The sequence below is a fragment of the Amphibalanus amphitrite genome, unplaced genomic scaffold (assembly GCF_019059575.1).
Source record: "Amphibalanus amphitrite isolate SeventyFive unplaced genomic scaffold, NRLGWU_Aamphi_draft 000135F_arrow, whole genome shotgun sequence".
NCBI classification, from domain to species: Eukaryota; Metazoa; Arthropoda; class Thecostraca; order Balanomorpha; family Balanidae; genus Amphibalanus; species Amphibalanus amphitrite.
This window is the reverse complement of record NW_024881630.1, coordinates 431,799-447,902: the sequence shown is the minus strand read 5'-3', so window position 1 is coordinate 447,902 and position 16,104 is coordinate 431,799. Positions and strand designations below refer to the sequence as shown.

The window sequence follows — 16,104 nt, the reverse complement described above, 5'->3', positions numbered from 1 at the left end:
ATGGGGAGGGCTGGTTGAAGGTACTTCAGGGTCGAGAGGAGGCGCCGGCCCGTCGCGATGAGGGCCGTCACGCGCAGGGGCCGGCAGCGGCCTCCACCAGGGCGTACAGCGAGGAGACAGACGTCGGGAGGGTCAGTTTCGGTCACGAGGTGCTGACTTTGTGTGATTCTACAGTGGACCTTTGTGAATATTTGTCCGCGCACTTCAATCGCCTCGAAGCTCGCGCAAAGTTGCGTTATAATAGGTAGTTAGGACAGCATCGAACGTCACATTCGGTAGTGATTCTTTACAGCCCCACCTGTACCGTTCTTGGCTGGTGAAAAGCACCGTTTGTGCGCTACATTCATATCTGAGTTGATGTCGGACCATCTACTCACAGAACATTCGGTTCCAAGTAGTGCGCGCCCCATTAGTAGTTCTACTTCGACCTGTTGATTAGCGCTATCGCTCGCCTCAATAAACAACGCATGTAAAATACGTTTGATGTCAGGGGATTGAAGGGCGGTCTTACACTTACACCTTGGAGACAGTCACTGATCAATGAACGGATCACCGGAAGCGATACACCTGAACATCGGACACGAGGGGAGGGACGGTGGGACACTGGGACGAGTGCTGCTGCACGCTTTGCCTCCGATCAGTGAGGCGGGCTGGTGGAAGCGGGGTTCGCGATAACGCCGTCTCGAGACTGTAAGAGGACAAATGAAGCAAAATTACATCAATTTTTGCTCATGTTCATCGGACAGCGTTCATTTTGTTATCTCAATAGCCAGACGTTTGTAACAACCGTATGTCACTGGCCATTCATGCCGACAGAAGAGCGAGCTCGATCCTGGGCTACCTTTACGGGATCCGAATCAAGTCCGGGATAAATATGAGTTTACTGCTACGTTTCTGAGCGGATTATTAGTTACCCGGCAGCACGGACGCACCTCTTCACATTCGCACTCGTTCGCTCCGCTCATCGTAGGCTGTCCAGTCAAACCCAGCACACGGACAACAATTATGAATCGAGCTAATGTTCGGGTCCGCTCTTCGACTTTTCAGCTGGTAGGTACGCACAAGTTTTGTACTCTCAATTCGCAAACACGTATTAAAAAGACAAATAACACAAGATGTATTCCCAATACAAAACGACTGGGTTGGTAAGCGGGGTATTTCTACGGGGCGATGCGACGTGACACGCAGCTTGTTAGACACAGGCTCAGCGGGCCCATAGCCCGCAGCATTCATAAATACGACCGCGCGTTAACATGAACATACTCGTACATACACGCGTGTATGCACGCAAAACTTCCATACACAACACTGAACACGCAAACACACGCAATGGCGTCCACACCCCGCGCACCGCGCCTCCCGCGGCGGGCGCGGCCGATAAGTATTGTAATGACTAGTTGGGCGCTGGCGCGGCCGTCCGTGGCCGCCGTTCTGTCCGCTCACTGCAGTCTGTCTGCGCGCACACACCAGGGGCCGGGGCCGGCCGTCAGCACGCGTAGTGCAGGTGCTTGTGCCGGTGGCGGCTGAAGTGGGCCTGCAGCTGGCGCGGCGGCTCGGTGGCCGGCGGCGCGGCCGGCGCGCAGCTGCACGAGCTGTGGCCGGACGCCGAGCTCGGCTCGCTGCGCCGGCTGCTCAGGCTGTAGGAGCCCACCGGCGCCATCACGTACGTGTGGTCGGACGGCGTCGGCGTCGGGTGCGGCGGCAGCGGGTCGTAGCGCCGCCCGTGGTGGGCGGCCACACCGCAGCCTATTGGCACGCCGCGAGATGTCTCTGACGAGCCTGCCGGCGGAGCGAGCTGTCAGCGGCGGGCGGACGGCACGGAGAGATACGATTATCACTCAGCCCAACACAAACTCAGGTGATTGCTTGGGACAACATTGAAAGACATGTACAAAACGGTAGCTGGTCGAAGTTCGCAACAATCGATGATGTCAACACGGTGCCATCGATGGCGCTCCGCTATCATCGGTTCGAAGCATTCGCCAATCTTGAAAAGCAAGGCATTAGACGGTTCGGACTTGCACTGCTGATGTTTTGAATGGTCGATTACCTAGCCTTGGGCTCAACTTGAGTACCCTCTCCACTAAATAAAAAAATACTTTATCCTAACTGAAAAGAAACACTACAAGCGTCCTTCATTCTCGGCAACGTCCGCGCCCGCCAAATGAAAACTGTTCATGATGAGCTCACCACAAACACATTTTCATGGAACCCAAGTAAGGAAGGAAAGTAACGAGCAAAAGGGAGTAGCTAAGGATGAAACATACAGCAGGCAGAACTCCTTGATTAGTCATTTAATGTCAGTCGAATCTTAGTCACCTTTCCTTGTAATTAGCAGGAGTTGGTTGATGAATATAACGTCTAAAAATATCAGGCCTAAATGGCAATGAGGTCGAAGTTTCCCATGGATGGCACACTGAGTGTCAAGGTGCGACTGTCCCGACCTCATTAGTCATGCTTCCTAGATAATGCCTGTAAGACGGTAACGATATTACCATGCGTGGGTTGTTCGATTCCTCAAGAGAAGACGACTGTGATCCATTGCTAAATTTGTCTATCAGATCAATCAGAACAATCAGAAGTGCGAGACGCTGTTTGAACTATTAGATCGACGAAGCCCCTTTTATAAATAGCTTATACCGGTATAATATTTTGGAAGACTGAAAACAACTTAATTGGCATGACACCCTGTCCACAGGAGGACAAAACGTTTCTGATTTTCCTGGCATGTAGCATACAAACTAACATTTCCACGCAAATGAACATGCGACGGGGGACTTCTAGAAACTCGACACCTGGACTTTTTGTCATTGTACCACGTGTCACGTGAAGTGACGTAAAATATTAGTGAGAATGGAATATTAGATCAGCAAGAAACGTATAACAATGGTGCGGCTGTAATGCATAACTCAGTTCGCTATAAGCGTTATCACCAGTCCCGGCTAATTGCACTATAACGTGAATCTGGAGTCTATGCGGACTATCAGTGACACTTTTAGAGGTCGTTTTCGACAAGTTTTTGTTTTCACTGTAACAATCATCAGTGGAACATTTTTACTACAAGGAAAACCACTAACAAGTTTTTGTTCTCTAAGTTGTGAACATTCAGTGTCTCAATCTCATTTTTATCCTAGCTTTCGTGCATAAGTTTCCTCCTCATACAACTCCATTTCCATATTAAACAATGCGAGCGTGCTGTTATCACAAAAAGCATCGGCTCGCACTGCACGTGCGACCAAATCAGTGGCATCTTCATTATGTTAGTTCCACTTGCGTCGATGCAGAGTGTCGGCTATCGTCATTTGTCGCAGGCGGGCTAGCTGGGGCCGTGTCTCAATCGAGGGCGACTGGACTGGGGGCGACGGACCGGCCCCACGGCCACAAACCAGTCATTGTCTGGAGGGGGAGGGGCGCCCACACGCGCAGTCGCTGTCAGCACCTCGAAGCACGGGGACCCGGGAGGGGGAGGGGGGCAGTTACCTGTGCCCAGCTCAGGCCGCTGCTTGGCTCCCGGCAGCTGTGACATGATCCTGTTTCCCATGAGCGCCGCCTCGGCGTCCGACTTGACCTCATCAGGCAGCTGCAGGAGAGCAGGGCGCGTTACTGGTCAGCGGTCAGCGGCGCGTTACGGTCAGCACCGGCGGCGGTTACCGAGACAGCCAGATCAGCTCAGCTCAGCGCAGCGCGTCAGCGGTCGGCGGGAGCCCGCTGACCGTCCCACGGCCCCGCTCAGTCGGCACAGCCATGCGCTCAACACATGCCTAAACGCCAGGCGAGTTACCAGCCCACACACCAGCCGACAATCCTGGTCAATCCCCGAGATACAAACCTTTCCCGAGTAGAGCCCCTGCCCTCAGTGACCTCTGCCCCGCTGACCGCCCTCCCACTGACCTGTGAGAGTTTTCTCCGCTGGCAGAGGCAGCAGATGGCAGCCAGTGCCAGTACCACGACGATCGCCACGGGAACGATGATCATCAGGTACACGTGGCTGTTCGACTGAGACGGAAACTGGTACGTCTCTGCAACACAGAGAGCACGCCAGAGGATAATCAGACCACCGTCGCACGCAGACCCGGCACTCGCAGATATCAACACACAAATCACCCGCGACTGAAACACTCGCGACACTGATGGAAACCAGTCCGGACAGAAGCCATCTGAACGCAACACTTCAGCAAACGTCCTGTCCTAGCTGACACTGTTCATTGTTCAATGTAAGGCGCAGGCGCCTCAGTCATCGACACGATGTGTGACAGGGGCTGAGAATTGCACTAGCCACCAGTAGCCTGCAGAATTGAGGTACTTGGACGGGGTTAAGGCGGGGGCGGCTACTTACGGGCGTCTCGGACGGCGGTGGGCCGACTGGTGCCTGATCAGGTATAGTGAGGGGTTTAGGTGGAGGTTTTGGCCGGGTTTGGTGCGGGATACCGTCTACTCACGAGCGCCTCGGACGGTGAGGTAGGCCGGCCGCAGTGTGAAGCCGCCGTTGTTGGCGCCCAGACACACGTACTGGCCGGCGTCGCTGAGGCGCACGTGGCGCAGCGTCAGCTTGATGAGGTACTGGTCGGGGCTGCTGGTGATGGTGTCGCTGACGTTCATCACGCGGTACTCGTGGCTGTCCAGCTGGCTGGCGTCTGAGGCGTTCCGCAGCGCCGGCACCGCGTGCGGGTCGAGCAGCTTCAGCCACTGCCGGACAAAGGCGGAGGTCAGAGCCGGCCGGCCGGACGGCACAGCAAACAATACCACCGGCAAATGACAGCGGCCCTGTATGACATCGACCGAGATACCATCTACAATCGCCAACACGCAATTTGTGATTTGAAGAAAACAGCGCGCCAAATATGCTCTGTTATCTGGCGATTCCGGACGTAGCAAGAACATTGGCTCCCCTGCAGGTGATTTCGTAATCACCGGTGGTGTCGCAGTTTTCATCAGTTGTTTCATCTGCGGTGGCCGGCCGACGGCGCTGTCTGGCGCGAGACGGCCAGAGCGACGCCCATCAGTCGCCTCACACAAACATGTTGGCCGTCAACGCCATTGTCGTCAGCTGCCAGCGCCGATATACAAGCTGGCCAGTGATTTATGAGCGGAACACGGGCTGCAACGGATTCCAGTTGATCCAGACAAGATAGGACAATAGTGAGAGGCCGGGTCAGCCGCGCCGGCCAGACACACAAACACGCAGCGGTGGCGCCGGGTGCGGGACCAGACCGTCCAGCGCCCACCTCCTGCCGTGAATAAACTCTGCCCCGGCGGCTCCCACGGTCACCCGGCCACCGATCGGCGGACCCTCCTCTCCCTGTGACTCTCGTCAGTCCGCGCGGCGGCGGCGCGAGCATGACTGGACGGACGCCGCGCCAGCGCCGCCGACAGGCTGAATCGCTGCACAAACATCACGCTCGGCCCGACGCGCCGACGGCCGTCACGTCACACCATTCACGGTCGTGACGCCGCCGCCACCGTCACGACAGAGGCGGTTTGTACGTCACACCGCCTCCTGACACCTCCCACAGAACACGTAGGCCTATGCACCGACTCCAGAATAACGATGGGAAAGTTATCTCGGCGGTGGGAATCTGACCTTTGACCGGTCGGGGCCTGGTTCGAGGCTACTGACCTTGACGTGCATGGGTGGTGGCCCGCTGATGCGACACTGCAGGGACACCTGGCCACCCTCGTTGACCGTGGTGTTCTGCGGCTCATCACCGACAATCTCCGGCTTCTGCTCGTGCGGCTCTGCCCGACAGAGAGGTCAGAGGTCAGGGCGTGTCGAAATGAGATCACAGATCCATGCTTTACTGATGAGTTCAGCAGTCCCATACTACCCGAATTTCCGGCAAAATTTTGACAGGAACACCGCCAAAATGACAGCTTTAGGTATCCCTTATTCAACACCCTAGCTGATCATACCGGCGCGAACATACTCGCAGACGATCAGACACATGCAAGACACGTCTATGCAGCGTTTCGTCTCAGTTCTCACCTTCCACATTCAGTACGAACTTGGCCGAGGCGTGCCCGAGCGGGCTGATGACCCGACACTCGTACAGGCCAGAATCCTCGCCTGTGATGCTTCTGAGACGCAGCTGACCTGGTGAGGACAGGTCCACCTCGGAGCCAGAGCGGAACACGTTCAGCTCCGTGCCGTCCTGCCGACAGATCAGGAAGGGTCACGTCGATTTACGTTAGGTCAGGTCACATCCCGTCAGGTCAGGTAAGACACAAACAAAACGGGACGCGCTTAGTTTTGTTTTGTCCCGTTCTGCCTAATAGTAAGGTCGGGTCGAGTGAGGTAATATCCAAAACGGTCAACGGAATACATTCGCCTTCGACCCATCCTGCCAATGCAACAGGTAAGTCGACATCATGTGCCAGCCCCTACCATGGCGTTAGGTCAAAACAGGCGACGCGTGACATCACGTGTCCCCAGTGCGACCAAATACTATGGCTAACCGCACGGGCCTGTCCACCGCTAACCACTTCCCCACTCTCCGACCCTCTCCGCCCCGCCCCATGGCCCCATCCCCTGACGGTGTGAAAAGGGCGGGACGGGACTGCCCCCCGCGTCGTCCCCTTTATCTGACGTGGGTAATGGGGGCGGGCCGCGCCCCGCCGGCCCGGTCTGTTTGGATAGGACGGACGCGGGGGGTCGGACCGGACCGATTTGGGAACGTATTGTGTGGCGCGGAGACGAGGGACGGCGCAGCTGCCGGCGCTGTTGTCAGGGAAGGGGACAGAGCGGGGAGGCGTCCCGGAGAGAGCCGGGAGGCGCCTGCCGGGGCTCCCGACCGGAGACGGAAGGGGAGGGGGAAGGGCCTCAGGTGTGAAGGATTGAAAATAGGCGGGTCGGGTGGAGATGGGCACAGCGATTTTAAGGACACGTGATGACATTGACGGATTGTGAATGGTATTAGATCCGAAATATGCTCGGGTTGGGGCTTACTCATTGTGGTAAGACCAAATGTTCCATGTCGTTCAGGAAAAAGGAAATGGCTGAAAGTACAAATCACCTGTGGGCAATCAGTACACGGCACGTAGGTATGCGGTATGAGTACCCATGGTGCGAAGCTTTCGCCGAGACGATCAGTGGGGAGCACGTTTAGCGGGTGAGCGGGGAATGTTAGACCGGACAGGTGACGTGTCTCCGGTGGAGGTCGGGCACCAGTCGTGACCTGGGGTCTCCGGTGAGCGGCTGGTGGTGTGGGAAGGGGGGATGGGTCGCGGCACGCCATTATCGTCGCCGGCGCCCCCGCTCGCCACCCCAGCGCGGCCATCACCGGCAGGCTCCCGTCTGTTTGCTTAGCCAGCCATCTGGAGAAGACATCCATTCAAAGAGGTGACGAGCGGCGCGGCGGCGGCGGCGGCCGTCCAGTGTTTGCCCTGGGCCGCATCCCGACACGCCGCGACGTTTGTTTGCCCCCGCTGGCCGTCGCTCAGTCCGCCCCCACCCGGCGCCGTGTTTGCCCACCTCGGCCGGCCGGCCGGCCGGCACGCCTACCTTGAACCACTTGACGTCCGGCTTGGGCATGCCGCTGGCGACGCACTTGAAGCGCACGTCTCCGCCGACCATCTTGCGCACGGGCGACTTGGCCGGGAACACCTGCGGACGGCGGTACACGGTCAGGTAATGTACGGGACACCGGCCGGCCGCCAGCCACGCGCCCGCAATTGAGTCATTAGTCCCCTCCGCCCGCCCCTGCCCGCTCCGCCCGCGCGCGCCTATACGGCCAGCCGTCCGGCCAGCCCGCCCCACACCACTCACCGGTCGGACCAGTTCCCCGCGACGAGGAATTTTCGCCACTCCTCCAGCAGGCGAATAAAAATATCAAACACGATCTGCAGGAGATTTCACCGGTGGCGAGCCTTATACAGCATTATTATACAAGCTCGGTGACAGCTCCGGCAGAGTTTTCTGCTCGGGTGCAGAAATTCACACCAGTCTCGGCACAAAGAAGACGTGGCCAGCGGACGGCTTTGCCGGCCGGTACACAGCTAATCTGGCGGACCTCGGTGGGAACGAGCCGCGCGGACGGCGACACTCGCGGCGCGCCGGAGACGAGTCTCGGCGCGGCGGGGACGAGTGTGGCGCAGCTGCAGATGGTATCGGCGACACCAGCCGGCACTGACGAGACGTGCGCTCAGCGTGGTACGTGTGGTGTATGTGGGAGGGGGAGGGGGTATTTATGTGTGGCTTTGTGAGCGTGCGTGACCTCGTGTGCTTGACGTGCAAATGCATACTAAGGTTGTTATGTAAGTACACGCATCATAGCATACGGGTGAGTGCTCAGATGCACCCGCATGCTAAAATGCGAATGCTAGGATGTCACATTCGAATATGAGCGCACAACGCAAGAACAAATGACAAGCAACATGTCCATAACAAGTCCCCAAATATCTCGTATCAGCATAATCTAATCAGCATTTATATTTTTAGAAGCTTGACGCGTGAAATATTTGTCTAAATGCCTCTTGAGGTCATATGAGGCACCGTTTCCCGTATGTTTTTATCACATCCTACAACGGACTGGCCCCGTTCCAACTAAAGGTGTGAAGTGCTGCCTGGAAAATCGGGTTAACACTTTTGTTTTGGTTCACGGCACAAGTTAACATCCATGTAAAAGGCGCTTTAGATCAGATTTAGATGAGCGCGTTGTGGCCGTCTGGACGGCACGGTCGCAGCTGGCCGCCCCTGGAATCCCCTCGCGTGTCACAGTTCCTGTGGACGAACGGACCGGCTGAACTGAACAGCACCGGCCAGCGGTCCTGGCCGAATGATTCGGGGTTTCTCCCTGCCATCGCTGCAAATTCCGCACTATAGACACTCGACCAGTGCGGCAGACCCAGCGCAGACCGGACGGGACGGGGTGGGACTCACCTGGGTGACCTTGGGCGGGGTCATGTTGAAGCGACGCGAGGTCATCGACGGATACTCGTTGCCGGCCGTCGAGCTGCCCTTTATCTGGTACTGCTTATCCGATGGATCTGAAACCGACGGAAAATAGCGTGAGACTCACTTGGTCATCCAGCGAGGCTTGGCTCACTGTCAGGCATTCGAGCGAGCCGATATTAGCTGCACTATCAGCTCGTGGGTTTACTCCAGCGAATAAACGGGTCTATAAACACGCAAGCAGCGGTCCATCGGTCTGTTTGATCGCCGCCAAATAGGCCACTTCTCGTCACACGATCCGTGCTACCGTGAGTTTACGACCGCACGGCGGCCCGAGTCGGCCCAGATCGGTTCCGCCGGGGGAGCAGAGCGGTAAGAGAGGTTGAGGCAGGCCGGCCCGGATGCCGCGGAGGCCGCGAGGGGCGCGGCTCGCCGCCGGTCGTCCCATGGCAGACGTCGGCACCCCGCTGCGGAAGGATAAATCACCGCCGACCTCCGGAGGACAAACAGAGCGGCGCGCGGCGCCGGCCGCGGCGGGTGGCCGCCGCGCGCGTCGGCCGTGAGCGATCGCCGGCCGCACGGCGACACGGCCAGCCGCCTCACGGCCCGCCCGTGTATTTATGACCGCCGCCGAGTGACAGCCTTTTGTGAGCGCTCGTGTTTTGCCTGTCGGTGTGATTATTCTTTATGTGACGGCTAACGGCCAGAGATTGACGAGCCTGCCCTGGCCAATGCAGTTATCAGTTTGATTGACGGCACAAACAGAACAGTCGCGCCTCATCCGCAGCTCGGCGGCGAGGCCCCTGAATGAGACTCATCGGCGACTGGCGAGTTATACCGGTGCGAGCGACTTTAGCGAATGTCATTTGAGCGAACGTCATTTGAGCGAACCATTTTCAGCGAATGGCAATTCAGCGATTATCAAGTTCATCGATTATCAAATAAAGCGATTATCAATTTTAGCGAAAGCTATGTTTCAGCGACATCTATTTCGTCGGCTACAATTTGAGCGACTGTCAGTCCAGCGAAACATTTCATCGTCCTGTAACGGTGGATTTTTTTCTTTGCGAGCGTATCCGTACGAATGTTTCCGGAATTTCTCATGGTTATCCGGAACTGGATGGCGGATGTCGCGCGTTCAAAGGTCAGACATTGAGCTCCAAAATTAATGCTACATTTGTCAAAAATTCCAACGGTTCAATTTCACCCCCCCCCCCCTACCCTGCTCTTTGTCAATAATGGTGACCAAACGTTTGTTCAGAGATCAATATTGCTTTTGCTTTTTTCGCGAAATTGCCCCGCTTGAATTTGGATCAGTTCCCCATGTTGTAAAATTTGTTCTTGCCCCAAGCACCGTACGAATGTCCAGATATTTGGGCGAGGGGAATCCAGTTTCGCACAGGGGAATCCAGTATATGTTTCAGCTGAAACATATACTGGATTCCCCTGTGCCATCTCTCTAGTTTATTATTGGTCCTTGGCATTCCTTCCGTCGCCCTACCTCTCACGTTCCGCATTTTCAATTCAAATTTAGCCCGCCTCCTTTCCCTCCCATGCACCCCTTGTTGGTCGTCCGATGTACATATGTGTCTTCAAAATTCAAATGATGCGTAAAGAGGTGCAATAATTTCCGAAAAGTAGCAAATGATTGACTTTCGTCGCGTTCGGTCATTCGCTGTAACTGCATCGCTCAACTGGTCTCCCACTGACCACCATATATTCGCTCAATCTGGTTTCGCTGATTCTGGTCCTCGCTTAAGTTGATAATCGCTGTGACTGAATTCGCCGACTTGACAATCGCTGAAAAAGCCAATCGCTTAAATTGATAATCGCTGAAAATGTTTCGCTCAAATGTCGTTCGCTGAAATGACATTCGCTCAGGTGTCGCAGAACCGAGTTATACGCCAATCGTCCGTTGACGGACGGCCTTCGGTGCCGCGCCGTGTCTGCATGACACCGACGTGTGTGTCCCACCTACCCGGGACGACCGACCAGGATACGGACGACCGGCCTGCAGTCCCAGGAAAGCCAGACCGACTCAGACGTGAACCGGTCGTATCGCATGCCGCACAGAACGGTCGCCGAAGAGAGCGACAATAAAAACCGATACATTTCAGTGTTGAGACGCGGCCAGTGATCAGCCAGTCCCAGACACTCTGACGTGATTACACGGAAATAGGAAAGTCAACACATTCATGTACGCCACATTACCCCGGCATCCCGAGGGACTCAATTAGCTGGGATTCGAGCCGTGCCAGGCACAGCGGAAGTTTTCTGAGACGATGCGGGCGGGCGTTTATCGGCGTGAGAAAAGCCAGATGCATTTCTGAGGGATTTCTTCACAATGTCGCGAATCGCATACGGATTAGTAAGCACACAGCATCGGCAAAAAGACAAACTTTGGGCGCCTCAAAGCTGAACACAATGAGCTAGACACATTCAATGTTTATGGCTTCCTGCGGGAATTCCATCCTCTCTCTCCAGAGAAGCCACGGCGGCGGGACCCCCAGATCGCTCGCCATCTCACACGGAGATAACCGAATAACGACATCATTTGGCGAGGGTGCATGGGCAGCGCGCGACGGGACGCCGGTCTCGGGCCCACGGCGCGATCCTATCGCCCGACATCGGTCACGGGCCGTCGCGGGACTTGTGCCGGCCCCGAGAGCGGATCGCGACCTTCGCATTCCTCGTCTGGCCAAACCTGAATTCCGGACGTTATCTCAGATATAGTTCATCCGGCACTGCCGCGCCGAAGGTGAGGAAATCCAGGACACGCGGTGGACCGAGACATGCCACACTGCAGGTCGGCCCGGCCAGCTCGGACATGTCCGGCCAGCTCCGCTGGCGAGCGAATAAGACAGTGGCCTGCGGTAGCGCGGTCTGGCAACGACCTTCTCCAGAAGGGTGTCCTAATGAGGTCCACCAGCCCCATGGACAGTCCGCACTTAAATCAACACAGGACGACCGCGTGTGGGCGCTGACACAAGACAGATGCCAATCAAACGATAACACAGCGCACTTATAAAAAGGCACGGGACTGACACCTGCTGTCGAAACGATATGCGATAGGCGTTATCGTGGCATAACAGAGCGACAGATTGTCACTGCTTATTGTGTCCGTCGCACTATCACAGTAGGTATCGCACGGCCATTGTGTATTGGACACATTCATGTCATTTTGTGTTTTGTTTAGGTCGATTGAGATGATAAGCCGTGGCAGATGGATGGACCAGTTGGAATGACTGGTCGTTTTATAAAACCAGCATTCCTTGCGACGCGGACAAAGACGTCGCTAAGCACATGAGGCTAAACGGTACTCCAGACATGTCAAAATATGTGATTGTTAGTTATTCCCCAAATGCCAGCAGTGACAAAAATGGTGAGCAGGAGCAGCTTCACAACAACCGCATTTGTCGAGCTAAAAATGCATACCTACCAAAAGCAAATAAAGCGAAAGGGAAACCCATGAGGGCAGGCATGTTTAGAATATCGTGGAATCGTTGGTCAGTAACCAGCATAACCGTAGGGCGTAGATTATAAAAGAGAAGCTGTGGAACTGAGCTAAAAACCAGGACAATGGAACATGTCACCGCGATCTGTCTTGGCCCAGAGCTCTACCCATCGCCGTAGTCCCACCCAAAACCATCGAGTCCTGGGACAGTTCTGTGGCAGCACTTAGCTAACTGAGGCCGGTCGGCCGGTCGGTCGGTGACCTGCCCTGTCGTCCGGCCGTGCCGTGACCGGCACCAGGCGGCTGCCAACCCCACCCGCCGCCGCCCCGCCGCCGCCCCCGCCAGTGACACCTGCGCCGTCCGTAATCCTCGACCCGGGCCCCGCCGCCCGTCCGGCCGTCCGTCCGTCCGTCCGCGGCGCTACACCGCCACGCTCAATTAATCAGGCTGATTATCGGGGCGTTAATTAATCACTCGGAGCCGGCCGGGCGGGAAAAAGCCGCCGTGTCAGCGGCCCGACACGTCGCCGGGACGCGCCGGCCTATCGCGACACGGACCGCGCCACGCCAAACACCACCAATTAAAACTGGCCGGACACGTCATATGCGCCGGACGACCGATGGTGTCGATACGACACCATTAAAATATCAGCCCCGCGGCCCGGGGCGGCGACACGCGACTGGCGGCCGCTGCGGCCGACGGGGACAGGTAATCCGCCGCAGTGGCCGCTGTGCGTGCAGCGTCCGTCGCTCTGCGTGCCCTGCAGAGGCGTCAGACTGCAGACGGCAGCGACGCCAGGTGTCGCACCCGATCCCCGGCCAACGCCATACTAATTACTGTAAGTTACAAGTCATGTTCAGTGGACGATAAAAAGCAAGCCTGTCCAAAAAGGTGGCCACAGCACGAGTAGACGAACTGGCCTCTTGGCACTTGGCGCCGATGCGGGGTGGGCTGTGCGACAGGCTGGGTGGCTGGACGAGTGTGCAGAGTGCAGACAGACAGAGGTACAGCTGAGACAGACACGCAGACCGTGACGGGTTCAGACAAGATGACAGGTATACAGGCTAAATGTGTCTGGCCGAAGACACGCTGACAGACGTGATAGGCTGTGACGGGTCAAGACAGGCTGACAGGTCACTGCGTCACCAGATCCTGTCACCCTCACGTCCTCTAGCTCTCACCACGCCGCCCCATCCCTGTCCTGTCCGTCTGCCACAGCCGTTGAGCTGCACGGACGAGCGTCCCACTGCCGGCAAAAATGCAGCGACAATGGCTCAATGTGCCGGCGCCGTGCCGCATACGATTGTATGGTAAGCGGGTCGGGCCGGACCGGAGGGAGGCAGGTGACAGTGGCGAGCCGGGGCGCCGGCCGGCCCACCGGCGCGTCCTATCGGCTGTCGCGGCGCCCACACACTATCGGGGCGCATCTGTGCGCTCCCAGCGGCCGTACACAGCGGCCCGAGTGGCTGGGAGACACCCGTGTCGCCGCTGACACGGGGATCGGCTCCGCCCTGACGGTGTCCTGCCACTGCGCCACTGTGCCCGGCACGGACACTCGGCTCAGCTGACGCTCCGTGTCCCGGCCAGTCAACTATGCATAACTGCATATGGGCAGCGGGGTCGGCCGAGCGAGCACCGCGATAGGCGCAGATGCACACCCGATATATGCATATGTTCACGCCCAATCTGAGGCCGAGATATAGGCGCCGATACCTGCATATGTACGCCCCCGGATCTGCATACGGCCCGCCGGATACCTGTATATGCCGCAGCACCCCTGCACCTCTTCATCGTCGCTGCAGACGATAAGCGTATTTCCATGCCGTTCACTGCCTTCGATTTCGTCACCGGTGGCGAGTTTTATAGAGGCATAGATGAACATTGGTACAATGCGGGTATGACATGAACCACGCACGATGGCATACTTGTTGCTTATTTAAACATGGAAGACGGACGTCACCAAGGCATGTCGGCGACACATGCTATTCAACTTTTGGGAATGTTACACCATGTTTATTGGACTGATGCGGAACGATAAAACAGCCAGGTCCATGTTTCTCCAAATTTTGACTGACAGTTAAGTGCCTAATTGTAAAACGCAAATAAAATTGCGGTCGTGTCACCTCGTGTTAGGCCATGTTTGATGGTATGGCGGTCGCATTGCGTTCGTTTGCGGCCGGTGATAGGCCGAGGCAGCGGCAGCGTGCCGTCCGGCCGGCCATCAGAGCCAGTCTCGTGGCCCACAAATCACTTGGTGGCCGGCGCCGCGCGCTGCCGGCCGCCGCGGCTCCTTATGACGCTTGTCCGAGTGGCACCGAGATAACTCCGAGACGGTCCCATGAAAATATTGCACGTCATGATCATCCAAATTAATGTTGGGTCTTAATGCCCGCTCGGAGATCGTACACGGCCGCGATACGATCGCCGCGCTGAGACACGTCGCTGCCGGGCCGTAACTCGGCGCTGCGCGGCGGCACGCCATGTAACCGTGGGCGCAGCGCCGCCACCGGAGATGGCCACTGGAGATCAGGCAGTGTCGCGCCGGCCGCATCTAACTCACTCCCTTCACACGGACATCGGGCGAGCGGCGCTTATCTGACGCGGCCGGCTTGTGCAACGTCCCCGGCGAGCTGGGCCGGCCGCTCCGGTTACCTGACGGCGCCCTCTCGGCCGGCCACCGAGCCGGGCATCCGTCACCAGACAGTAGGATGGTGGGCGGCTCGGGCGCCGCGGACGTGGGAACCCGGCAGTGAGGGCGCGCCAGCCCACGGGTCAGGTCAAGTTCGGTTAGCTATATCAATCAATTCAATCAATTTATTATGCGTCTTTTCGAGACAAGATAAAGCATACAGTAAAACATACGACACAATATAACAAAAGATAAACACTCATCACGACGCAAAGATACAACATCGTAGCAGAATGCACAAAGCAGGTTAGGCGCACAAAAGCCTCAGCAGGCGACGGGACATAACTGTCTGACTAGAATTTAGCACGAAGCGAATCGAGTCGACCAAACCGTCACCTTCAGTCGGGCTACTTATAAAGCTAGGGTCAACATGGCCCCTTACAGTATCTAGCACGCTCTGGAAAGAACAGTTCACCAGGGTGTACGCGAGGTGCAAGAATGTTCCGTGTAAACGTTCAGGCTCAGTTGCTAACACAGCTAGTTCACTTCACATCACAGCTATAGTGATGTCATTTTCAGAAAACATATGTCTAATGTCCGTCCAATGTCCAAAACTTACGTCGACTGTCCGTCCAAAAATGTCCAAGCCAGCCATTTGTCCAAAGATGTCCGACATATACGCAATAGTTAACACTCAACACCGTTAATTAATTTGCTTTTAATGTATCGTTACCAGCTCAAAAGTGGTAATCATATCGAAAGCTGAGCTTTCTAATAGCCAATCAATGTTAAACACGATTACTTTATAAAAATGTTGAGGTGTAGCAGGCGATTGTCCAAAGTTGTCCAAAGTCTGCTGTCATTGTCCAACCGAATTCCGAATTGGACATTGACAAAATCGGAATTCCGAAGATTCAAGTTCCGATTGACACCACTAGTTAGCTAGAGTCAGGGGAGGAGGGCATGGTGGTCTAAGCGAGCACATAGGGAAGAGACAGTTGCAGATGAGATAGGAAGCTCCACGTACGAGCGGCAGCAGTTGAAAGCCACGCAGATATTCGAATGGCTGCAGCTAATATAAGGAGTTTAGGGACTGGACACCAGACAGCTAGCTGTACATGAGGCCGGCTCAG

General features: G+C 56.3%; 1 protein-coding gene across 3 annotated transcripts in view; it reads right to left on the bottom strand.

Moving 5' to 3' along the window:
* Positions 1-1,093: 1,093 nt before the first annotated feature.
* Positions 1,094-16,104, bottom strand: part of LOC122382223 (fibroblast growth factor receptor-like 1) — a 69,050-nt gene continuing 54,039 nt past the window's right edge. For 2 of the 3 annotated variants that reach the window (XM_043367281.1, XM_043367280.1), the window contains 8 exons: positions 8,876-8,982; positions 7,499-7,600; positions 5,984-6,149; positions 5,618-5,736; positions 4,440-4,686; positions 3,892-4,019; positions 3,481-3,580; positions 1,094-1,779 (listed from right to left, as the gene is read on the bottom strand). In XM_043367281.1, coding sequence (XP_043223216.1) covers positions 1,487-1,779; positions 3,481-3,580; positions 3,892-4,019; positions 4,440-4,686; positions 5,618-5,736; positions 5,984-6,149; positions 7,499-7,600; positions 8,876-8,982 — 1,262 coding nt within the window. In that variant the 3' untranslated portion in view covers positions 1,094-1,486. The remainder of the gene's footprint in view (positions 1,780-3,480; positions 3,581-3,891; positions 4,020-4,439; positions 4,687-5,617; positions 5,737-5,983; positions 6,150-7,498; positions 7,601-8,875; positions 8,983-16,104) is intronic. The other variant, XM_043367282.1, reaches the window with a different exon arrangement.